General features: G+C 40.9%; 2 protein-coding genes across 11 annotated transcripts; one reads left to right on the top strand and one right to left on the bottom strand.

Annotated features, from left to right (window-relative positions):
* The first annotated feature begins 26 nt into the window (after positions 1–26).
* Positions 27–3392, top strand: LOC122569668 (zinc finger and SCAN domain-containing protein 12-like). The gene is made up of 2 exons (XM_043731061.1): positions 27–476; positions 756–3392. The coding sequence occupies exons 1-2, from the start codon at positions 177–179 to the stop codon at positions 2592–2594; spliced, it is 2139 nt and encodes a 712-aa protein (XP_043586996.1). The 5' UTR covers positions 27–176; the 3' UTR covers positions 2595–3392.
* On the bottom strand, positions 3084–26431 carry LOC122569666 (triple functional domain protein). 10 transcript variants are annotated; one of them, XM_043731046.1, is made up of 34 exons: positions 26266–26431; positions 25332–25622; positions 25091–25204; positions 24691–25015; positions 23894–24552; positions 23474–23587; positions 22426–22604; positions 22140–22287; positions 21868–22059; positions 21599–21802; positions 21169–21453; positions 20724–21050; positions 20214–20625; positions 19870–20108; positions 19433–19734; positions 19113–19359; positions 18847–19038; positions 18332–18595; positions 17840–18196; positions 13675–14191; positions 12719–12821; positions 12024–12588; positions 11466–11549; positions 10864–11354; positions 10603–10762; positions 10294–10521; positions 9966–10157; positions 9169–9401; positions 6740–7097; positions 5085–5640; positions 4605–4992; positions 4132–4473; positions 3869–4061; positions 3084–3511 (listed from the first exon to the last, which is right to left on the bottom strand). In XM_043731046.1, the coding sequence occupies exons 2-34, from the start codon at positions 25590–25592 to the stop codon at positions 3404–3406; spliced, it is 9339 nt and encodes a 3112-aa protein (XP_043586981.1). In that variant the 5' UTR covers positions 25593–25622; positions 26266–26431; the 3' UTR covers positions 3084–3403. The 10 variants fall into 10 exon arrangements, with proteins under 10 accessions (XP_043586981.1, XP_043586983.1, XP_043586982.1 ...); XM_043731048.1 differs by lacking the exon at positions 23474–23587 and adding an exon at positions 23046–23141; XM_043731047.1 differs by lacking the exon at positions 26266–26431 and adding an exon at positions 25888–26037.
* Positions 26432–26492: the final 61 nt, after the last annotated feature.

Below are 26492 nucleotides of genomic sequence, written 5' to 3'. Positions count from 1 at the left end.
GATGGCAGGCACGTTCAGTAGCTTTGCTTTTCGCGCCTTAATTATGCCTAACCTGTCTTAAATATATAAAGCTTTTCAACTTTTTTTTGAGCGAAAGGCTACTAATATAAGAGCGAATATAAGAAACTGTTCGTTCTTTTTCTTATTATTTGACAAGTTGTTTGAGATCACGAGTAATGGAGGAAGTAACCAAATGCAGATACATCGATTGTGTCGACACACGGGAAAAGCAGCAAATACTTCATGAACTTCCCGTTTGTGATACCGGTCTCTGTGTGAGGTGGTTGATCAACAGTGGTCACGTGGACCTAATTGGAAGTGATCTTGATGTTTTACGGTCTATGAGATTTTTCATTTGCAATAATCACTTTACGGAGGATTGCTATCTTAGTAAAGGCACTCTAAAGGAAAATGCAGTCCCTTCTCCGCATTGGAGTACTGTTTCGAGGACATTGAGGAATTCGAAAACACGACGGGTAGGTATTTTCTTCTATTGCAATCTTTAAAGTTCAAGTGTACATGTAATATTAATATTATTATTACAAACTACTTTTCCTGAGATTATTGTTATTGTTTCTATTACTATTGTTATTGGTAGCAGATATTAATAATTGTTGGAATGGAAGATCACAAAGACACAACGTTAGAACGTAAATTAATATTTATAAATTGATGTGATTTTATTATGGATAAATGATTCCCCAATTATATATGCCCTATACTTTATTACTCTATAGAACTCTATGAAATTTCAGAAAATTCAATTAAACAATCAAGAAAGTTCTATGGAGGAAGTAGCAACGGATCAGCATACAGAGAAAAATGTTCCTTCCGAACTTGAAGTGGATCAGTGGTGTAGAACGTGCGCGACCAAGAAACAGAACCTTGTAAGCATGATGACGGGAAAGAGCACAGACATGAGCCTCCTATCGAAATTGAAGCTTTTGATAGAAATCGACGATGAAGATGCTTTACCCACAAAAATGTGCAACGAATGTGTCGACAAGTTGGAACAATCGTTCAAGTTTTTTCAACAGATTTACGTAGCAGACAATACATTGCGTCATGTGTTTCCAAATACACGACCGAGTAGTGCACCCAGAAAGCCTTTGTATTCAATCAGTAAACATATGAGAAATGAACAAAAGGAAAAGGAAAAAGAGAAAGAGAAAGAGGAGGAACAGCAACAACAGCAAGATCGTGCTCCAAAAATTACTCGTGGTATCTTTAGACGTGGTCGAGGTAGACCTCGCACTAGGGGCTATGCAGCCAGAGCGAGGGCAAGGCAAAGATCCGGTCATATACCAATCTCAGTCCCAAGTACTGTGAATGATAATAAGACGTACGAGAGCAGAGTAAACGAAACCACCGTGTTGAGGAGCGAATCTCAGAGTATGATGCTCGATGAAGAAAGACAAGGTGATACCGTATTTTCTTTGCTCACCGATACATGCCATATGGACGAAGAGTTAGATTGGTCGGATGTGTTAAAAGTAATGAACGATCAAAGATACCAGCAGGTCACTTCTAGACAAGAAACGGAGACAAAGTTGAAGGAAAAAACGCAAAAGAAAAAAACAGAGGAACAGGTAATTGAATCGGAAATGACTGAATTACAAGCGGAGGCAACATCGAAACCGTCGAAAGTGGAAATGAAGACGGAAACTGAAATTGTGATCAAGGAAGAGATTGAGATGGACATAAAAATGGAGGTAGAGGCGGAGGCAGAAGCGGAGAAGACGGAGGCGGAACAGAAGGCGCAATCTAATGAGGACAAATCGACAATGGAGGAGGTTCAAAAAATACGTTGCGAATTTTGCGGCGAATCATTTAAACTTAGACTTCAGTTACAAACACATTTATTGACCGATCATTCTCAATTGTCAGGATATATGTGTATAGATTGCTTAATTTGCTATGAAAATGAATCGTCATTGTCAAAACACCGTAGTTTACATCATGGAGATCGAAGATATCGCTGCGAACATTGCCACCAAGAATTTCTTGAGAAAAGAATACTGAGAGATCATATTAAAAAATGTGAATCGCATGATACAACCGATTACTCGTGCTATTCGTGCGAGTTAATATTTTCATCGAAACAAGAGCTAATCGATCATGTGAAAACTCATTCGGAAAGTTCGCTCATACCGTTTCACTCGGATCTCGATAATTCGCAGAAAATTGAGAATGAATTGGTATCATCTGTGGAAGCCACAGTAAAGCAAGAACCACAATCCGAATACTCTTCTTCCGTTATATCTTCGAAAGATATCGTCGGCGAAATTTCCATGTCGAATCCAGATGAAAAATATAGCAGTAGTGCGATTATTTCGAGCGATACACTTAAGACTGATGCAGTCGAGGAGGAAATGCAGCCAACTGATGGCGAAAAATCGGCGATGGTGATTTGTCCCGATTGCAACGAGCAAATGCACGATGCAATGGAACTCAGTGTTCATCGAATGCGTCGTCATTCGATGAATAGGAAGGACGCGACGTGTCTTCTCTGCGACAACAAATCCTTTTCTTCTTTGGACGAATACGAACAACATGTACTAGATCATTGCAAGCGACTAAGAATATCACCATGATAAAATAAACGGTTTCTTTATTGCAAAGTAACATCTCAACGATAGAGAAGATTCATTATTTCGATCCATTATTATCGGTCGGCACAATGTGATTTTCGAAGATATGAAGGAAAATTAAAGAATACTAAATTAATCGCTCTACTAAAATATTTCACATTGTGCGCATTCGTGTTACGTCGAATCTTCAACTTAACTCCCTATTAACTAAAGCAAGGAATATGTATATTTTAATTGGATCAATGTAACGTGGCTAAACATTTAAAGTAATCGGCCAATTCGATCGTTTCTTTCATTTAACTGTCATATTGAATAAATCACATAAAAAAAGTACAAAAGTCGGAGGATACAGAGCATTAATATGACAGTGGGTCACACATTCGTGATAACGAATATATGACTGGTATCTATAAAGAAACGTATCGATAGAAGTAAATGATTTTTTACGCAAGAGGTCACGACGTACGCTTTATATAACGCAACACATTGTAATATGTTTACATAATGTAATGTAAAAAATACATCTCTTTTATTTCATTCGAAAGGTAAAGAGAGGGAGGGGAGTGTGTGTGTGTGTATGCGTGCGCGCGTGCGTGCGCGCTTGTATAGATTTAATATACGCGTAAATATATATGTATGTAAATAATACAGAACGTGCATAGACACACAACAGATGAGATTGCCGATAGGCGTGCGAATGCAACAGCGAATCGCAAGTGTTGTTTATTATTTACAATTGGCCAAATTCGGCTGATAGCTTTTAACGTTATTCAGCAATAAATATGTCTTTTGCAAACGATACTGACAAGGAGTCAAGAATAAAAACTGCTATTCCGATCCTGATGAGATTTTGAGCGATGAGCACGGCGCTCGATAAACGCAACCATTCGAGAGGAAGGGATGGTCGCGCCAATCGATATCTGAAACAAAAATCGAGGCGCAATTTAATCTTTTGGAAGAAATTACGAGCAGATATATGGTAGAATAGAAATACGTATGACATAATTAGTTATCAAGCTAACGTTGCTGCTAATGGTGTGGTGTAGTGCGGTGCGGTGCGGTGCAGTGCACCATCACGAGTATGAAATCGAATAGCGTCGCGCAATCTCAAGCTATTTAATTTCTATTTAATTTGATGATTATTGTTATTCGATAATTGAAAAAACGGTCAGTGATAGATGCCGTTAGTCTACGTTTACGGTTTCAGCAAAAATAACTTGGTAATACAAGTAAAAAGATGAGTGAAAGATAAAGAATTTGCTATAATCCACGGTTACCTTAAACCAAGGCGATGATAAAATTAATTGAGCGGTTGCTCTGTCTTCTCCATGTAAACGCAGCAATGTTTCAAGAAGGTTTTTCACGTCGGTCGATATCTCGTTGAAATATTCGTCGGGAAAACAAAAATCACATTTAAGTATGTTTGCGGTAGTTTCCTCGATGGAATCGTCCAAGAAAGGTGAAAGCCCGCTGTAAGTATGGAACAGATTTCAGAAGAGGACTTTTTAACATTTTAACTGATAAAACATCACGCATTTACCTTAATAATACGTATAGAAAAACGCCGGCAGCCCACATGTCCGTGTAGGATCCCGTTGGTTTACCGAGAACCGATTCCGGAGCTGCAAATTCCAAATCAACGGGAGGAGGGACTACTTGGTCCAGCGGTACCGCTCTGATGGCTTCACCGAAATCTATCAATTTTACGATACCAGTTTCGCTATCAACCAAAATATTTTCCGGTTTTAAGTCCAAGTGAGCTTGTTTACGCGAATGTAGCCACTGTAACGCTGACAACAATTGACCGGTGTATTTTGCGACAGTCGATTCCGTGTACTCAACTTGTTCGCCAAGATACGCGAACAATGTCGACCCTCTGACCCTGATAAAGTAAAAGAGAATCACTATGGCAAGTAATTGTAATAATCAGATGATGATTCGAATGAGGTAAATGCAGGAAAAGAGAAGAACTAAAAAAGAAAAAAAAAAGAAGCGAAATGGATAAATACTGACAGCTCCAAAACGATAGTATCGATATCCGGTTGAGGTGTATCCTCGAAGAGCGCAAACGCTCGAACAATATTATCGTGACGTATACTTCTGAGAAGATCATATTCGGCACGCGTTAGCGAGAGTGGCTGCTTCGATCGAGATATTTGTTTTAACGCTACTTCTCGATCGAATCCTTTTTCCCTCGCACAGCACACTCTTGCGAATCTACCGGTTCCTAATTCTTCCAATTCGATATATTTGTTAGTAAACTGTTCAATTTCCATATCGTTGGTCAATTTTTTCTTCGAATTGGGTAACGCAACGATCGACGAGGTTGTCTCGTTCATCGTGAATCCGTTGGATCGATTGTACTCGATCGTGTCGCACCAAGCGTTGGTCGCATCGATTCCTGAAAAAAAAAGAAGGTAAAGAAAGCGTAAAACGCGATCCACGACATAATAACAAAATAGAGTAGCACGATATAATAACGATAGAACGTACCTATGATACGAAGGGGAATTTTCGCTGAACAGGAACCCGTTTCATGTTCGACGAGACAGTGGTAAATCCCGGAATCAGAGGGAAGGCAAGGAGCAATTTCGAGACAAAGGGAATCGTTCGTTCGGAAAAGTCGATATCGATCGGTTCCCTCGATGATGTCACATCGTTGCCCCTCCTTTCTCCAACGGACGAGCGCACGTTCCACGCGACGAGCTTCCAGCACGAGCCGAGCCACGCCACCGGCCGTCGCCCTGATCGAACACGGAATAGTCAAGATCGCGGGAGGACCGTTCTCTTCCGCGTGTATATCTTGCGGAAGACGGACGCTCTCTCCCGAACCCTCCGCCGAATCGATTCTTCGCGGACGAAAAGACCATGCGCGGCTGATGGATGAATTCGGAACGAGACTCGCCGGAATCCAGAATTCCTCCTTTTTCATCCCGATTACCGGGGAGACGATCAGCCCTGGACCGTCCACACGGAAGATCTCCAATTCTTCTCCAGCGTGTAATTTCCCCCAATCTGCGGTTAATCTTACTCTGCTTCCTGGAACGATCTACGGAATCTGCGGATTAACTTGCCGAATCTTTTCCCTTGTCCCACTTCCCGATCATGCACCTTTGACCACGCGCCACCCATCTCTCACCGCCCATTTCCACTCCCTTCGAAATCCACCTCCTCATTCTCCTTCTTCCTTAACCACTATCTTCCTTCAACGTTCTTCTGACTTAAACCGAACCAACCGCTTCATTTACTCTTACTATATTACTCCAGTAATATATAAATATTTCACTCGACGTTATATACTACAATACATACACCTTCAAGTTAAAGAGCAAGCAATCTGACTAAATACGGCGATACCGAGAGATACCGACCCAATACGTTTAATAAACTCTTGATAGCTACAACATATATAACCAATTAAACAGGTATATCGTGATAAAATTGCAAGAAACTATAGCGTTTAGCGATAGAATATCAACGCACAAAACTATCGTTTAAAATACTATCACTAGATTAGTTGATTATATGCTATGTATCTATACGAGCATAGAGCAAGGTGAAGATGGACAACGATGGCGACCTCGGTAACGACTACAACGAATTCATCGATGATCACTGCGCTGATTACAATCGCGGCGGTGGCGACGCTACGACCACGAGGACGACGACGATAAGAATAATACGTAATATGGAAGGGAAGGCAGTAATGATGCAAGAAGCAACAAACAAACTACAGATTCAAAATGTTTGAGAACGTTTCATTTGGTGTAAAATATGTACAAGATAATACTGGTTTCCCAAATAAGAGTAACAAATTGTTAAAGCCTGTAGAGTATACAGTGAGTGCAGTAATATCGTACGTTGGGAAGACGTACAACTTATCAATGAGAAACGATGTATTTCATTGTTTGCGTTATTCGTTTCACAATCGATGGGAACAGTGGAAAGAAATAAAAGTTATTACCGTACCAACGAAAAATTATACGACAGAGAGCGAATAGCAACAGGCATCAAGAGGAAGAGAAAGAAGAATCCTTTTGCTGCAATTGCAAGAGTTCTAATTACGAATAGAGGCAAATAGAATTGTATATAGTATGTATGTATGTATTTAGTTAATAAGTAGTAGTAATTTCGATATTGTTGCTCACCGGAATAGAATTGTTGCGAACAGGCGATCGAGGTCGAAGGGTGCTTCTAAATCCCTCGAGAAAATTCAGTCTGCTTTTGCTAGGGCTTGACTGCGTTTGCGAGGAATCCTGATCCGTAGCTCCGGTACGAGGTCGGTGTAACACCGATGTTGTTGCCGTTCCTGTTCCCGTTCCTGTAGCTGTTGCTGCTACAGCCGCGGCTGTAGCTAATGTTTTCGAAGTAGCAGAGATGGTACTACCAGCGGCACCGGCCATTTCATTTCTCCGTTCCTCGTTTGTTTTAGACATGTTCGGTATTGTTGATGAAATCGTTGAAAGTACACTTCCTCGACACGGAGAATCCGGACTCACGCCACGACTGTACGTCAGCAAATTATAAATAAAATTCAAACACGGTACTGCATCCATCGAAATATCTACGCATTTTTCTTACGTCGAGTTATTATAACTCGAACGAGGAGGTATCATAACTCGAATCAACACTCGGACAGATCGATTGCGCGAGAAACTCGATATCGTAATATTGTTAGAATACTTCGCTATACTTGGCTACCTTGTAGCAGTACGTAGTTTCTTTTCTGTATCTTTTCCATTCTTTTCAAAGCAAGAAAATCCGTCGTTTAAAATGTCGTATTCGTTCAACATCAAGTATAAAACGATTTGAGATTTTAGTCAGGCGTAAGATATCGATGCTGCAGTACCCTGTGCTCATGGGAAATGATAAGACAAAACAAGCTGTTAGTCAAACGACGATAGTAAGTAATGTTAAAATAGGCGTGGGAAAAGGATGCATCACAATTAGAATGTTGACCAATGTACAATTTATTCTAAACAAAATGTTTACGTTTTTCAAGTCATTAGTTTTACTTTATGTCGTCCTTCGTGAATGCACATTTATGTACAGCATACTATCCCCCGCGTTCGTTCAATCTTGCACTTATAAACATTATTAAAATTATTATACACTTGCAGAGTTACGTTGTTAATAAGTAATATATAGCTTTTGGTGGGGGTGAGTCAGCATGTTGTACATGCTCGCTGTCATGTGTTTTTGTTTATTGCGTTTGATCTTTATCGTTATTATTTTACATACGCGAGATTATTCGCGTACAGTTACATACAGATACGCGCATGTAACTATCTTCTTTCTGTATGTGGAAACCAATGAAACCCACCAAACGTGCTCCCATAAACGACAAAACGAAGAAATACGAAAGACCAAAAAGACATTGTACATAGCTGTGTTTGTTCGTTGTTTCATCAATTTTGCCTTTTATTCGACAATTTTTCGTATTTATCCAACTCTTATAATTGAATCTGTCTCGCCCCCACCCCTCCTCTTTCTTTTTTCCCTTTCAACGCGCACTCTTCATCTTTCTCTCTTTCTCTCTTACACGTAACACGCACGCATACACACACCCACAGAGACGCGTGCGCCTTCGCGTTTACGCAAAATACATACATGCAGTTACGCGGCAGGACGTAACTCACATAAACAGAAGCATGCAACAAACACGCCTTTCCACTTTACTGTTATTCTTCTTCAAACAGCAGGACACCAAGGAGTAGTGACGAGGATGTAACCGATGTGAGTGAATACATTTTGTTATACCTACCCTCACCTGCACAGATGTGCAAACATAGCCGAGAAATAAGAGAAGATTTAGTAGATCGTATCGTATCGTACCGTACCTTATCGTATCGTATCGTATCGTATAGTATCGTACCGTATCGTATCGTATCGTATCGTATCGTATCGTATCGTATCGTATCGTATCGTATCGTATAGTATCGTACCGTATCGTATCGTATCGTATCGTATCGTATCGTATGGTATTGTATCGTATTGTGCCGTATTGTATCATATCGTATCGTACCGTAGTGTGCCATATCGTACCGTAGTGTGCCGTATCGTACCGTACTGTACCGGATAATATCGTATCATGTACTAACGTACTGTATCATATTATATTGCATTGTATAGCGTTATGTTCCAATGAACCATGGCAAACGCAGTTCTAGGAACGTTAAAAACTACTCCAAAGGAGGTAGGTAATTATTATAGAATATAGTAGGAGACGCTCTCGCGATAAAGCTACTCAGCAGCAATAGCGAGGTAGATTCCTGAACTGCAATGTTAAGGCAAACAAGAGGAAGCACGTCGCAATATGGTGAAAAAGTAGTGTATACATAAATTGTGTGTGCTTAAAGAACATATTGTGAGGTAAAATAGGGGCAGAACGAAAGGAAAACAGAGATTCAAACGAATTTCGGTTTAGGAGACGACTACGGTTCTCTAGCATATACAGCGCTTCTGTATCTCTTTTTATATAAAATATACAAAAATATTTCGGAACGAATCTTCACGGGTCGAGCGTTGAAAGAGTGTCAATGTAAAGAGACATTGTGTTAGATAAAGAGACGCTTACAATGGATCTTTGGTAAGTTCCTTTTGGTAGGCAATCGGCGACTGTATCGCCTTAAGAAAGTCACGTTGGGTCTGCAGGATGGCAGTGATCGTATCTACCCACTCCTGCTTCCGCGGCCCATTTTCTTCTGCTGCGCTACAAGAAAATGCAAGGCCAGGTTTTCGAGGATCCGTCGAGCGAATTATGAACTTTTCCGGGTCGTCGTAAGGATTTTGTAAGCACAGTTTATTCACCTGTGTGTAAAAGCAAAATATTTATCTTTGCAGTTTAAGCCTATTCCATGTATGAGAAGTCCTGCTCTCTTTTCTTTTTTTTTTTCTTTCTTCTCTTAACCACGTTAACTGTTAATCATCGACTGTCAAGTGTTCTAAGAGATTACGATAATATACTAGTCGTTCAAGTTTCTTCTCTTTTCACGAGACGAGAAGATAGCCGAGAAGGTGAAAATACAAGAAATTACTATTTCTATCCGTTTTTGTTAATTCTTCGACAAGTATTTGGTGAGTATCGCGTCTATATAGATAAATTACAAATATCGTACGGGATGTACACGCACGTGTATATCTTGTTTCAATCCTATCTTTTCTTCGTTTAATTTAATCAATCGGCGGTATTTGTATTTCCTTGGAATTTACCGATTTCACAATCTAATAACTTAACTGAAGTAAACTATAATTCGTTTATCTGAAAATATTTGTAAGAAAGTGGTTTATCGTCTGGTGTATCGTGTATGTTGGCAAGAGAAGAAGAACTTGTGGAGAAAATGTTAAATAAATTTCACGATATCGTTGCTTTACCTGGATATGAGCTTTGTAAATGTAGACGGGATTCGTGAACTGTGTCTTTTTGCCGACAGCCTCGCTAAAAATAATATTTTGCTCGAAGAGGAAGACTTGCCATTCTTTTTCCTTACTCGGTAAATTCGAGGAAAATTCTGATACTAAAAGCGGTCCGTGCAACAGTAACTTTCCTTGCGCTGTGATCTTTCCCTGTGACAGTTGGATAAAATAAATAAGCAGTTCAAAAGATACGAGAGATACGAGAAATTGTACGGTGAAAGGGGAAAATATAAATATATGGATACGGATCGAGCTACATCTTGCAGCGGGATAAAATTTAACTTACGTCAAAACCTTGAAGTCTCGCAACATCCATCATGTCATTGGCCGCTTTTGGAATAATGCGCATTACATGAACCGCAGCTGTAAGCCCTTCAATCTCTGACATTCTTTGAGTTCGTTCGGTAAGTCTTAGTGCTTCTCGAAGAAGAAGTTGATACTTTGTGATCCTTTGAACCGGCTTGATTAAAAGATCGCACAATTGTAACCGATGTCCGAGCTTTTGTCTCAAGTCCTAGACGCGATAATACTCGGCAATAATAAAGAATTGAAAGCGCATGAAAATTAGAGACGTTTTTATAGTACGACAACTTACCTCGAAATAGGTATCTATATATTCGGAAACGATATATTCGGAGACTGGTTTGTTTTGACAATAAACAACGTACATATGTAATTTTCTTTCGTATCGCTTAAACAGCGGTCCGAGCTCTTCCGGACGTTCCAAACAGCGTTCCAACGCCTTCAGGAAGAAACTGTATAAACGAACAAATGAATCCAATCTCATTTGCATCTGGCGTTTAAACACGCCGTACTGAGTACGATAAAAAGAGAAGAAAGTAGAAACGAGGCTTACTCTCTATGCCACTCGTAGATTGCTTCTATATTGCCGAAAACCATCTTATCTTTTCCACCACGCAAATCGTCCGGCAATGGAACTTCGGATTCTGGATCTCGCATCAACGACATGTACCCTTCGACTATTTGTTTTAGATCATTTACATAATCTTTTTCCGTTTCCACCAATTCTCGAATAACGAATTGTCGTTTCGCTAGCACTGCACTTTCCACATCGCACTCTTCCAGAGTCCCGTGAACAGGGCTACTCGTTGTGGTCGTTGTGGTGGTGGTGGTTGTCGTCGCCATCGTCGTTACCATCGTCGCCACTGTTGTCATTGTTGTTGACGTTGCTGTTGTCGGTGCCGCAATCGTAGTAGCAGCGATAGTTATCGCAGTTGACAGAGTACCTTCGTCATAATCGTCGTCCCCACCGATACCAACGTTCGAACTTTTACCACTGGGTGTCCGCATCAGGCTTTGTCTTTCTTGATTTTCCGTATGTTGTTCCTATTTTCACGTTCGATGTAGTATGAAAAAGACGAAGGAACCGTCAGCAACAAGAGGCGTGGTAAATCACAAAAAACAATGACCCTTAATTTTTTAATTTAACGAACTTACCATCCTTTCTTTCACGATCTGTTCGATCTCAGCTAAATCGGCCGTCGTAGCACCGTCAAGAATTTTTGCCGACCTCTCAGACGTCTACGTACAATTAAAAGCAATTCAATTTAAAGTCGTTGCCTACAAATAGTATATTTAATTTATATTCGCATCCATTATATCACGGAAACTTAACATTTTGAAATTCAACTTAAACTTTATCGTGCTTACTTATTCGTATATCGTTCTTTAATCGTAAGAAAAACGTACGGAACGGAAGGTTCACCCGCATAGAGGCACACTAGGTATATTAAAACGGTTTCATTGATGCAAAGAATGGAACGTTAAAATTTCCTCACGTACGATTCATTTGTATTCATCACATTCGCGGTCAAACGTTGGGACCAGGTAAAATAAATCGAGTTACAATGGGCGGAAGAAGGTTCTAGATTAAAAACTAAGAAGAGACCGAAGGGAAGAGAATAAGAACGAGCAAGATCGAAAGCCAGGGAGAAAGAAGAGAAATGAAATGAGCGGAAAAATATTAGGAGCGGTAAGAAAGAAGATGAAACTTGCTCGAGATTTTCCGCAGCTTTCTGTTGCAATTGCAGATTCCGATGAACCGTTAGCTGTTGCCACGAGTATCGGTTCGGTGATTGGTTTCATCGGCGGTGGAAGTTCCAATTCATCCTCGGCATCGTCCGCCCCATTTTGCTCGGAATACGTTAAAGCCTCGGTGTCGTCGGGTTCCGGCATCGTATCCTCTTCCAACTCAGGTTCAGATTGCTCGGTTTCTCCTTCCTCCTCTTCTGCTCCTTCGAGTCCTGCCTCGAGTTCCGTGTCAAGATCCGCCTCCGACACGGAGGTAGACACGCGCATAGACGCGGTTGCGGTTGTTAACGCAGAGATGGAAACAGAAGCGCTTCTCAAAGGTCGGGACTGTTCAGCACCACTCGGCAATCTAAATCGTTTCTCCGAGACGTTCTTTTTCAAAGAGGATCGTTCGCAAGACGTTTGCACGATCGAAATCGCGGTCGACGTCGTCGCTGTTGTTGCTGTCGCTGTTGGTGTCGTAGTCGGTGGGGATTTCTCCACTTTACCTTGGCTAAGTTTACGCAACGGTGGAGGTAGCCACTTTCTCCTATAGAATAAGAAGAAGGAAAAAGGAGAAAAACAATCGAGCTTCTTGTTTATCGTTCGCGAGACAACGTTATCGTCATCGTCATCGATTCGACATTCGATCGTTATTACACCTGGTTGTCTCTGCTTACCCGCTAAAGCCACGTCTTTTATTGCCTGGAGAATTCGTGTTCGCAGCACCACTTCCATCGTTTGCCGCAGCAGCCGCAGCAGCAGTGCCGACGATAATATTTTCTGTAAAAGGAAACATGAACAAAAGTAAAATAAATCGCCAATGCAAGAACTATCAGTCGACGACGATATGTACCACGAAAAGAAGATTTTCAACGCGATTTAATAGAAATCTTTTAATAAAAGGAACGCCAAGCAGAGCAAAGCAACGCCGCTTACAAAACTGTTGACATGATCAAACGTATCGTATTTTAAACGTTCGCAAAGATCGGCCAACTCGATCCGAACGGTAAATTTGTTTCAAATAAAAATCTTCTATTCGAAACAACAGATTCGACGATAATCGTTTAGCAATCGAATCGACCAACTCTTCAGGATAAAAGGTTAGCGACCATCGATTTAAAGTGCGTTCAATATGCTCGACGCATCGACTTTGTTCCATCGGCATGTCAGTTGAAGATTCAACCGGTCAAGGACACAGTTATCCCCCGTACATCGTATTGATCCGGCACGACCGACTCGGAGTACGCGTACAATAGACCGTTTTGATCGTAAGCTACCAATGTCCTCGCAAACTTTCAACTCGTTCGTTTATCATCCAAACTTGCACGTAAATTCATCCTCGCGCCGCCCACCGTACCATCCTATTATCATGTTATCGACCACTGAAAACATACATTTCGTTTTACTCTAGCCTCGCTTCTATTTTACAATTTCTTGCCGCATTCTACATTACCCTGCATATTTGATACTCGAACCTATCTTACTTGATGATCTTTATCTATCTCTACGATCGATGTATTCGCCGTATCTAATCTAATCTAATCTTTCCTTAACCTAGAGTCAACGGTAGAATCTAATCTTTCGGTTTACATACATTTTTTTCTGCAATTGCCAAGTGAAATATTGCTCTCACCTGTTTCGTCTGGCAATATAGAACTCGGTGGCACATTTTGAGCGGGTAACCCACCACTCGCTACTATGCCCGTTCCCACAACCGATGACGAAGATCCCGGTATTCCTGTAGCGCCAGACGATACTGTTGTGATGCCTCCGCTAGACGCGGCAGTTTGAATTTGACTGGTCGATTGCTGTTGATGATAATGAGATTGCTGCTGTTGTTGTTGCTGCTGCTGCTGTTGTTGTTGTTGTTGCTGCTGCTGTCCTGGAACTTTTCTAGACGGTGAAGTTTTACTGGAAACCGGTGGAGGCTGTTTGAGCGCGCTAGTAGGAACCAGTCCTTCTGGCGGCGGATCGACTTGTCCCGGGGCAACCAGTAAACGTACGTGGGTCCATTCGGACGTATTCACACCGCTAATATTGCTTCCGTTTTCCAACACCTCGACTTGTTGACCCTTCGTTACCGTCAATTCCTTGGATCCAGGCGCGGCGGAATGATCAGCGATAACCCAGGTCACTTCGGCTACGCCAGTCTAAAGATCCAACAGTAATAATACTCGATAATAAGAGATTCTACGTGAATGTACGTGGATCGATCGGTAATGCGTTATTATATAAACCGTGCGAATTAACGTAGAGATGGCGTTTTTAAAACGGGACGATCATTTTTAACCCGCAGGCCTCATCCGAACGACTTGTGATAAAACGAAAAGGCGTGTAGATGAAAACACGCAAGGGCGTAAGGAAAAAAGAGACGGAAGGCGAGAGGAGGAGGAGAAAGAGTAGACAGAGAAGAACGAAGAGGAGAAGCGGGTAGGAGTAGAGTACACATAGATGGACACAGGACAGGACAGCGTGCACCGATCGTCTTTGACTTTGCGGTCCAATGGACCGTTTAATGGATTATTCTAGCTTCGGTGATTTCGATTTGATCGAAATAGCCTGACTTTGATAAAGACACGTACCAGCAGCCGTTTCTTTCGAAAATACAGCGACCGATAGACGCATTGGAATACGCCAGTCTAGACCGTCTTTTCCTCTTTACGTCAGTTATCAAGACTGCATATTTTCTTTTATCTCTTGCATCACCCTGCACACCGTGCGATTCATTTTACAAACTTCCTCTCGCCCGATTGATTTCTCTCGATAGAGTTTACTTGAAAACTTATCGTATATTTACAGTACAAATACGCGTGATATATGTACGTAACTGCACGGTAAGCATCTCAATTCGGAAAGAACGAAAGGAAGCAAGAGGGAAGATATCGATACAAGTAGATTTTAAGATCGATCGTTTAAATTCTTACACGAAACGTAACTTTTCAATCGATTCGATTTAATCGATTAAATTCGAGATGATAAACGCGGTCGGGATTCTCTCATTCCTCGATGCTGCAAGTTACGGACGCATTACTATGAACCGTGATGATGGTTCTATAATAGTTATAAGGCCGAGAGTCAAAACAGTCAGAGAGGTCGGTCGTCCGCTTTCGCGTCGCATTCCACCGACGAAAATAGACTTTTTCCACGTGCCAAATTTTGCCGATTCTCTTTCAATTCTCTCGATGCTCTCAACGTGCCGAGGACCTACCTAATTACGAACGTTGATCGATCGTTGTTACCACCATCGAATTATATCGATTTCCTCAACAGATTTGTCAATGTCTATGCGATTATCGATTATTCGATTATTTTTCGATATGATTATGCCGAGTATTGCTGTGCTATTGTTATATTACGTAATACCCTTCATTCGCGCTTTCCAGATGAAAAACGCTTTACCGGTATACATAGCCCGCCCGTTTACATTTACACCCCGAACCGTTCGGAATCGAACCATTTGAACGTAGCGAGCAACCTCGGCAACAATCAAATTTCAATTTGACATCGAACGATGTGCAATTCGCGTCCCGATTCGAACATTTCCAGCGGACGTCTTTTCGCGTAAGAAAATCCCAAAGAATGAGTATAGATTGTACGCGGATTCAAATTAAACACGCGAATAACCGAAAGATTAAGCAGAGTAAGTGAATAAATTTCTCTATATTTCAGGATAAGGGTAGGGAGGGGGGAAAGAGAGAAAGGGAGAGGGAGAGAGGCGTAGGAGAAAATGTGTCAACAAAAGAGGCAGGCGCAAATATGGAAAAACGTTTCATACGAGGATACGAGGTTTAATTAACGAATTGTATTTATCGACGAGTTCGATTCTCGATACGTGACAAATGGAAATGAAACGATGACAATGACAATGCAACAACTTGAACGACAAATTCTTCGATTCGCGGATATAGGAACGACTGCGGATGTGGCTACGGATACGATTGCGGACGTGGATGCGGATACGAGCTGCGACCGCGTTTCCTTATATATCGTCTACTTGCAAATGTAAACCGTGGATAAATTTAAACGAACGCTTCGACCATGTAAACGTTTGTTAACGACGGATTATGAAAATTAATCAACGTTCTCAGCCATAAATTTTTAATCGGCATTTTCAATTCGAACTTCAATCTTTTCCATCCACGAACGCGGAATGATATATATCGGCAAATTAAGGATATTTTTTCAATATACCGAATACGATTTTCGTTTCTGTCGATTGTTAACCGTTCTACGAGAGAAACCATTCTCCATGACGTTGCTCTATCGAAGAGAGCACGTTGTTCTTTCCTACATCGCGGTATGTTATTATTTCCGTGCGTAATTATTATTTCCTCGTATTATTAGTCTACTCTGATAAAGTATTATTTTCAGGTGAATTTGCAGTTTCTACGAACGGAAACATCAAACATCCTGATCGTTCTACGTACAATCTAAAGGGGGAATCGTAGTACGCGAGCGCGCGTTTATGTGGGTGAACGAGTACTCGAGTACCTGGGAGAGGGAGGGTTGTCGGTGCAAAAGTCGAGCCTGGAACGAGCTCGGGGTGTCGATGGTATGCTGCCTAGAGAGGGCTGCATGTGGTGGAGTTACAGAACTCTGTCGAAACCAAGGTAACGAGATCTTCCTGCGGGCTTTTTTCACGATTGTTGCAGGTTTTCCTGCCGGTGACGTCATGACAGTTCGTTTGCCTCGTGTTCAATTCACGTGCACGAACGCGATAACCGTGTTTAGCGCAACAAACGGGAATAAACGTGTTATCGAATGTACGAGCGACATGTTGCTCTCTTTAATGATTTTTCCCGATTCTCAAAACGGGTCGGAATAAATTTTCTCCGACGATTCGCCGCCACGCTCACCGTCCAACGGATCCATTCGACCCAAGTGTCGCGCCCGTACTGATCCCGTTACCTATCGTTCCTCGCATCCTCATCCTCCTCTTTACCCTCGCCACCCTTTACCTTACTACCTATTTCTCACCCCTCACTCCCTCCCCGCCCTCCCCTCTCTCCCTCACTTTTCTTCCATCGTACCCTCTCGTGCACTCGCTGCAACGCGCTTGCTCGCTTTTCGATTATTCTCGAACCCCACCCAACCATCTTCTCTCGCTCTGCTCGCTGCTATCCCTACCCCACTACCAAACAGCAACGACGAATCCACCGCTATCGCTTCTATCTACCCCGCTTACGTTTCTCGCTTTTATCGCTCTCATCTATCCTCGCGCTCCTTTCCACTCATGATCACTTATATCTAAACTTTGTCTCAACAAACACGTCTAGATATCACGAACATTATGCCTTCCGTCTTTATTCCGTCTTTCATCTTCGGCCTTCAGAGATCGCAACCAAATCGATCCTGGTTTTCCTTCTTTCCTATTCGTTTCAAACTGCAATCAAATACTTTCCGCGTCTTGCAAAGCTCCTTTTTTTATATTATCTCCTCTTAATCGAATCGAATGAAAAATGTTTATCCTACCTTTATCCTTTTAACAGCCAATTGTCCACAAGTATAAATATAGATCGAACCATCTTTTCAACCTTATACGTTAAAAATCGAAACGTTTCGCAAATATGATCAGAGGCAATCGGCCGCGACTAACCACTGGCAACCCCAAAGACTAACGTATAGCAGATATACGTATAGTATTTGCTTGCTCTTGACGATCATCGTGCAAGCCAAACCCGGATTGATTCCAAAGCAATCGCTAATTAGCTCAAATTCTCGTAAGACAATGAAAAAAGGAAACGGAACATCGAAAAAGCGAGATCTAAATGAAAAAAAGGAAGAAAGATTCTACCTACCTTATCGGAATCTGTGGTGTTGGTGGAACCAAAAGATGCCAGGGAATTTCGATCTAAATTCTCAACGCTATCGTCCAGAGAAGCACATTCTTCGAGATCTCTGCTAGAACGTTGACTCGAACTCTTCTTCGCAGGACTCTTCGGCATACTTAAACTGAAATATGTTTCCTGAATGACCTCGCGTAGTCTTTTCACCCACAGTTGTTTAGCATCCATCGAATTAGCTCGAAGAACGACACGTGTATCGCTGGTTGGTGCCCGACCTGTCCAAACGGCGAATTTGCATTCATCACCCTCGATATGTTCGGTCACACCCAGCTCGGAGGTCATCAAACGACTTTTGTAAATGTACTTCACCTATATCGTGCCGGACAAAAGAAAACGTTTACGTTCACTCTAGATGGATACAGCTTGAATTGTTTTATTACGCTCGATCAACGCGGCATATATGTATTCCATATCGTTTTCCATATCGATTTTGCTTTTACCTACCTTTCCAGCCGAATCTTTCACCTCTTTGCTAAACAATAGGTACAATTCAAATAGAAATATGTGCCGATCCCTGCCTTTTCTAATCAGTTGTTTAGGGTCCCACACTGTAAAAGAGTCTTGCAGCACTACATCGCCTAGTGTATCTATTCTTACATCGCAACCTTCCAGCATGCTCAAATGTAAGGCATCGTTCGCTTTCTTAGGCACATTTAACATTACTTCTAACCCATCTTTTATCTCGCCCTGTCCTTCTTGGCAACAAGCCTACATAATTTGAAAAATTGAATCGTGAAAAAACAGTAAGCACAAAGATACAATGTAAGAAAAGACCAACAGACAGAAGAAAAAATAAAAGATATGAAAAAGAAGAAAAAAGAACTTGTTTCAATCACTTATAAGTATACGCAGAGTATATGCAATATGAATTTTTACATTTAGCAAACGATACACCTATTACTACTGGTATAGCGAGACTATAAAAAGAAAAGAGCAAAATATTCCCCCGATCATCCTACCTGAAGATCTTTGAGCAACAACTGATACTTTGTTATTCTTTGTACCGGTTTAATTAGGTACGCAGCGATCGGATGTTCAACTCGCTGTTTCCTTTGTAATTCTTCAAACCATGTCCCACCATGAGTAACTAACAATTGATTACTTTCCGGTTTATTCTTACAGTATGTCACGTACATATCAAATTTAGGTGCCTAATCGATAAAAAAGAAGCAAATTAATCATCTAACACATCCAAATTACAATACAAGACATAGGTATAGCTTACCCATGTCACGAAACAATGCCCAACGTCTTCTGGCATAGTTTCGTACTTTTCTAGCTCACGAAGAAATATGTTACTATGAAATTGATGAATTTCTTCCATATTGCTGAAAATTATTGATTCTCGTCCTTGTAATCCAGATGGAACGTTTCCTTTTCCGCATCGCGTTTCTTCCAAAAAACATCGAATACAAGTTTCCAAATCCTTCACGTAGGTCCGCTCTGTTTGCAGCAGTTCAGCCATTATAAATCTATGAACACATTGCGGGTGATGAAAACAAAGACGCATGATGATTGTCATCGTTCGATTAAAAAGGAGCATACTCTTTTCTTCTTGCCGATCTTCTTTTCTCCTCGTTTAATTCTTTCAGATCTTTCCCCTTGATCTTCTCTTCGAGTAGAGGATCAGAATTGCGATCGATGGAAAGATCTTTTTGGCCATCGTCAGATTGAATTCCGAGATCTTCTTCGATTTGACTTTTATAGCAGTCCATACGCGTACTAAAGTCCTTGTATCTTTGATCCACTTCAGCAACAGACTGTTTAATTGCTGCTGCATGAGCGTGTCCTTTTTCCACTAAATTATCAGCAAGCTGGATCAACAGTTTCACTCTTTCTCTTGTTTCCTGTCACATCACGCAGCAAACGAACGAACAAAATAAATCAGAAGGAAGAAAAAGGATAAAGAACAAACTTTTGTTCCTTCAAGCGCTTTCGTTTGTCGATCTGAGAAGAGAATGTAAGAAACGAACAAAACCTACCTTCGCAGCTCCCTTAAATTCATTGTGCTCCCGCAACAATTGTTCATTTTCGATACGATTTTTACCAACGTTAGTATGGGTGGCTAAATACAATTCACCCGTTTCTCTTATCCATTCTAAAGCCTGTTTAGCACTGCGCTCGAATAAAACATATTGATGACACTGATCCAATCGTTTCTTACGCTGCGTCCAATATTCCAGCACACGATTTTCTTTACTAAGCAACTCTTCCAAAATACCTATAACGTCGTAAATTTCAGATTAAAAGGTGCAAATGACTTAAAGATTATTTACATGTAAAACCTTATTAGAGGCATCATCATACATGTTAACATGAAACTAACTTTTAACTTTATTCTCTGAGCCAGCGCTGTTCGCTTGATAACTATAAAACTGAAGACTGCGGTTTGTATATTTGAGAAATGTTTCCGCGGTTCGCCGTACCAACGTGCATGCTTTCAAGAATGCTTCCTTTTGTTCTTGATGTTTTCCAACAAGCGTTGGCACTTGTGTCGCCTTTTCACCAGAAGCGCACCAATCTTCGTCCCGTTTGTATTCGCGTTCGAGGCTATCTAATACAGAGCGAACTTGTTCCGCCGTCTTGTAAAAATTAATGCTAGCAGTTACTAGCTTGTGTCTCTCCTCTGCACATGTCACTAGCTGTTGCCATCTCTTAGTTACATCCTCTGCCACTTCTCTTATACTCTTCGGATCGTAGTGATTCGCACTCACTAACGCATCTGCTCTGTGTTTGACCTGTAATGTGATGTACACACATTTGTCTTTGTTACGCGATCATTTGATCATTTTTATATTACAATACTGCTACGTATAAAGAGGATACAACTACATACCTGAACAGCTGAAGTATGTGTTTTTTCTATAGCAACTTGGAACTGTTCGTGTTCTAAACGAAGCTGCTCAGCATCCTGCAGATTTTCTGGAACTCTCAACGAAGCTAACAACATAGCTTCTCCATTGCGAATCCAGTTAGCTACATGTGTAGCATCGGTTTGTAGTTGCACCAATTGAGAAGCTTGTTCTAAACGAACTCTTCTCATCTCCGCCAAATCTTCCGCGTCCATTTCCCTTTCGTTTAAAAATTCGAGAAGCACTTGAACTCTAGATGCAGCACTGTGTTGCCCGTCTGCCATTATGCAAACTCCTGCTTGTTCTAATACCTAAGTGTAAAGGTAACGGAAGCGGCCCGTAACACAATTTAATATAACGCATTTCTAATGTTTCTATTATCGTAATTCAGTATCGGAAATATATCTGTATATCTTAACCCTTTCTTACCTGAGCGAGTTCTTGACCTTGTTGCAAAACCTGAAATGCGGTATTCTGCATATGAGCAACACCATCGTTGTGCACACGCAACAATTGTTCAGGGGAACCCTCCCGAGGTGGACCTTGTAGCTCCTGCGCCCACATCTCTAACTGACCACTCGCTTCTAAAGCATCTCTCTCGAACACGCGCAATCGTAGACATAGTTCTAATCTCAATTTTCTTGTAGCCCACAAATCTTCTAATTCCTGCCTTAAACCCGCTAACCTGTCTAAGGCAGCTTCTACTGCAGATATCTGAAAACAGTTGCCTCCAGAGTGCTTTTTCCGCCCTTTTTAACAAATCTCACTCACATTCATATCATTTCATATTCATTCGTAAATGGTAAGAACAAATGGAGAAAGAAGAAAAGTAAAAACCTAGAGCACAGGTAAAACTCACAGAGCCCGTAGTATCAGGAGCATCGGTAGATTCTCGAAGTTCTCGAAGCAATGCTTCACCCTGAACGATAGTCGATGCACAAGCTTCCATGCAGGAGGCTCGGTGTTGAGCACATTGTTCCAACAGTCTTTCCGCAGTTTCCAGATTCTCTGCTACTTCGTCTTGTTGTAATTCTTGTCGCAATTCGTCAACCCAACCAGTTAACTATTGAAAATACATAGCCGTTTTTATATTTTCGGCGCTAATAACACGTATTATGTATACTTTACCTCTTTTTCATGTGTATAAAACACAACCGCCAAATCTAATCTTCGACGACGCTGTTCAACTCTTGCCGCGAAACTACTAACGTGAGCTTCTAATTCTTGCGCCACAGCGTATATTTCATCAGCAGCACACTCACCAGTGTGTGCCAATTCTTGAGCAGCAGTAAGTAGTTTAGTAGCATTTGTATAAGTATTCTGAGCAAATGAAAATATCGTTTATTTAATACTTATATCGATACATCCACTCGTGAACAATATTATCATCAAGTTAATACCTGAGCTACATTTTCGAAATGTTCATGACTTTTCTGGTACACTCTCGCTTTTTGAAGATTCCGACCCACGCCTGTATTCTTTCTAATAAAAACTTCGCCATGATTAGTTAACCAATCCAGAACTTGCTTTACATCTTCTTGAAATAATCTGCGAACGATCAATCACTAATCAAACTACTAGAAAACATGAAGTACAAGAATTGATAACGCGGAATTAATAAATAATATATAGTGACACGAAAAAGACGAACGAGAAAGAGAAGTGATGCATGAGGAATGCAAGTACCTTAACGCAAGTCGTTGATGCAGTTTGACTTTCCGAGCATGCCAACGAGCCTCCAACGCTCTGTGATGACCCAAGATTTGATGGATTACCGCCAATACATGGGATGCACCCTCGCTATAATCCGCTGCTGGATTTCCGCTCATACCGGAATGTCCATCGATACCGTGTCCATCTTGACTCTGAGCAAATTAATCATTTTATCTATTCGATCATTGAAATTTTTCATGTCAAAGCGGTCTAAACATTACTTGGCATGCACTATGATAGCGATTACATTAGTCAATGCGTACTCGTCGCTTAAACATAATTTATGGAAACATTTCACATCGGTTAGTACGACAATGATTACATATAACTTTCCTTTTTTTAATGAAAGAAAGAGGAGAAGGAGGGGAGAAAAACCCACAGATTAAATGAGCACGCACCCACACACGGCTATAGCGTAGCGTTATCAATAAAGACATGACCCATGCATGTACCATACATTTTCTCGATCAAAATGATCTATAAATAATTGATACGATTTACCGAGAAGTGAACTAGAATAATACATAAAGCAAAATAAATAAGATTAGTTTGCAGGCATGTACGCATACATTCGTGCACACCAATAAACGTACATGTTTTCTGGCCGTATGGTCTATCCCTTGCGGCTGATTACAGACTTGCACGAGATGATCCAGTTGATAAAGAAGCTTCTTACTGGTACTATGCACCTAAACAACAGTAGGATTACCCAAAACCATAATTTAAGTTCCGTAACTGAATTCCGTTAAATATTAAAACCATATTTTAGTTGGACAATTCATGAAAAAAAAGTTTACGAATACACGCAACGAGAAAGGACAAGTTTTATTTGTGTTCGGAATTATCGCATGATGCAACCGTTCCCTTTATTCGCAGGGTTAACTCTCTCTCTCTCTCTTACCATCTAATCCCTTATTTCTTTGAATATTTATTGTATCTTTCTTTTCTGTAAGACCCGCATACCAAGCAAACGACCACCCGTTAGAAGCTATTGAAAAAAAAATGTCTAATCGTTTCATACATAATCGATGCAAAAACTCGTATCCGAGCTCGAACCGTGCGTCGAACTGAAGCCGTGACAAACTTGCAGCATCGAGCCTAGTCCACTCAAAAGTGCCTGATACGCGTCATATACCTGCCAAACATGATCGCCTTTTACTAAACATCACGTTATAGACAAAGTCACGAGTTGCGAGGCCAAACTACGATTAATTAAGTGAAAAAAATCCATGTTTGTTGTTTGTTTCTTCGAGATTAAATTCCTTTATCGCGAACCGACGAGAACCAAAATTATATACACGTTTGTGTCTCACGATATAGAAATGTAAAGTGAACATTACAGGAACATTACATGAAACGACGACGACGACGACGACGACGACGACGACGACGGCGACGACGACAACGATGTCGTATCATAAAGCGTACGAGGGAAGATTACCTCTGTGTAAGCTTGACACATCGCTTCGTAAAGAGTTTGGTGTTGCCGTATATGAGATTCCAAGATTGGTATTTCATTAGGTAAGTTTCCAGCATCGCAAGCTTGACTCCATCCTGCGACGCTATCGACGTATTGCTCTGCCTTATGATGAAATACAACGCTCAAACTGAGGACCGCGGTACGTTCATCAAGTCCTGCCGCGAATTCTTTCCAAGCTCGATCTAGTCGACCGGCTACTGCCCTAACGTGTCCGGCAGCATAATGTTGAGTTTCGAGCAAACGGCTGGCCATGGTTAAAATCTTATTTATATTCACATAGACATTCATGGAACTCATAGTGAAATGTTTATGCTCCTCCTGCAAATTTTTAGCCAGTTGATAAGAACGACCAATTTCGACATAATTCGCCAAAAATCCTTCTCTGTTGTGACAAATCCAATCAAACATTTTTGCACAATCCTGTTCGAAAAGCCTTAGTTGAAAGCACTGATCCAATTTCATCTTTTTAATGTGCCACAACTGTAGAAGATGCTGTTGCGCGGCGTGCACAGATTCTAAGTGTTGAATCACTAATGCTGCTAGAGCTCGTCCATCGGGGTCGGTGCCACCAGTGGCCCCGCTTTCTATACTACCGCCTTCGCCACTACTCGCTGCTATACCTATCACAAAAATGTATCAGTAAATGTTTGTTTCATGCTTAATGATTAATTTGAATTACCCGTTATTATGCATAGATGAGAAAAGGTCAGGATTAAAATTAAAAGAAATGGTGATGAACAATACAAATTGTTTCTTACTATTATCGAAACGTTGTAGTAATCGCTGACCGACAACTTCAATTTCTTCCACTGGAACTTTCATAATCTTTTTCTTCATTTCATTGTGCAAATCAATCCCGTGTTTCGCTCCAGCCACATCGTCCGCAAAATCATTTCGACTTAGATCTTCCTGTAAGTCGTCCAATCTATCAAGAAGATCAGCCGCCTGCCACGTAAAGTCTTCTACGGCTAGTCTCGTATCAATCCATTGTGCATGATCATACTGTAGCGATCCATCCAAATCCGCGGTCAATTGCGATGGATCGATCACCTTCGTCAAAGCTTCTAAACTTATCGTATTTATCTAAAACAGGGAAAGCGTTTTCAACCATTTTGCTCTTCAAACACATATTTCTTTTATAGTTTTATCTTTGCTTACTTCGAAATTATATTTTTTTTGTTTAGCCAATGACGTTCTTTGCTTTTGCCAGAAATTTTCAGGTTTGATGATGAAAGCAACATGAATTGATCGATGAAAGTGTTCATGTAACACCTAAAATTTGAAAATGTCAGTATTTTATAATCAAAGATCTATTCAAGCTTTTCATCAAAGTAGTTATTATTGAATGTAAGAAAAAATATAGTGGAGCAAGCAGTTGAGATAATGATTAGAATGTGACCTTTAGGATGGGTTTGACAGAATCCCAAGTAGCACCACGCATATCCACAATGACAGTGAAGCGTAAACCTCTGGCTTCATCGCTGGGTATGGTCAATAAGTATTGCAAAAGACGTCGGTAATCTTCAGGTTTGGCTCTTTCGCGTCTTGCTGTAGTAGGAAACACAAGTACTGGTCCACCCCTGCGATCCCGACCACCTGGCAGAATAGCCAGACGTTCTTGGAGCAAAGGTAAAACCTCCGTAGCTCTTGTTCCATCCATTTCAACCACTTTTATTTGGTCAAGTCGTACCTACCAAAACAATTTTTATACAAATATTTCTTTTCCCTCAATAAAAAAAAAAAGGAAATTAATTGCACGATTATATCATTGAATATTCTTGTCAAGATGTATCCACAATATTGGAGTCTACTACATCGTGATGTCAAACCGAAAAGAAATAGAAAGATCAGATATATACATATTAACGAAACCAGCTTTATTACATTACATCCGAATTGTGAAAAATATTTAGATGTGTATATGATGCACGATAAATTTTCGAAATAATACGCACATAAAATCAACATCGCGTCATCGTCATCTTCGTCTATTTATATTCGGAGAAAGATGACAAAAATGCATTCGGTTTCGATAATCCCATTGTTAAGAACTGTTAGAACCGTCATTACGACCTGAGCCGTTGCTACCATCACTGTCACGTCATTGACGTAAAAAATTACGTTCAACCGTCACTGCATTCATCTAATAATGTACTCATAGGAAGAAAAGCGCATTCAGTAAATATTTCTGTACTTTCGTGCTTGGTTCGAATGTATTTGTACTCGGATCGAAATGTCTCTTTTGGTTTGATCCGTTTCCGTAAGTTCATACCTTCAGGCGGATCACGAATCAGAAACCACGGCCGAATCAGAATGAACATTGTTTCGCTTACCCGTGTGAAAGATCAATTCGATGAAATTTCGCTCGTTTCGGCTTTCTTATTTCTACCATGCACATATACTTTGAATAAAAGGCGTTGCGATTCATATTGTTTGTTCGCCGGCATTAAAATTTGTACATTCACGATAAATCCTACACTCCGAAACCGCTACCTGCCAATGCCAGTCTGCCATATTCGAACTGGTACGAACGAGAAATTTTCAATGATCTTCTCGTTCG

This window comes from Bombus pyrosoma, linkage group LG7 (genome assembly GCF_014825855.1).
Source record: "Bombus pyrosoma isolate SC7728 linkage group LG7, ASM1482585v1, whole genome shotgun sequence".
Classification (NCBI taxonomy): domain Eukaryota; kingdom Metazoa; phylum Arthropoda; class Insecta; order Hymenoptera; family Apidae; genus Bombus; species Bombus pyrosoma.
Note: the sequence above shows the minus strand (reverse complement) of the source record. Positions and strands in the feature narration are given on the sequence as shown.

Coding starts and splice junctions, on each gene's coding strand:
- LOC122569668 (XM_043731061.1), top strand. CDS start 177: ATGGAGGAAGTAACCAAATGCAGATACATCGATTGTGTCGACACACGG. Junction 477..755: donor GGAATTCGAAAACACGACGG/GTAGGTATTTTC, acceptor ATGAAATTTCAG/AAAATTCAATTAAACAATCA.
- LOC122569666 (XM_043731046.1), bottom strand. CDS start 25,592: ATGGATGGAACAAGAGCTACGGAGGTTTTACCTTTGCTCCAAGAACGT. Junction 20,109..20,213: donor CTCAGAGAATAAAGTTAAAA/GTTAGTTTCATG, acceptor ACGACGTTATAG/GTATTTTGGAAGAGTTGCTT. Junction 5,641..6,739: donor TTCGCAACAATTCTATTCCG/GTGAGCAACAAT, acceptor CAGATTCCGTAG/ATCGTTCCAGGAAGCAGAGT.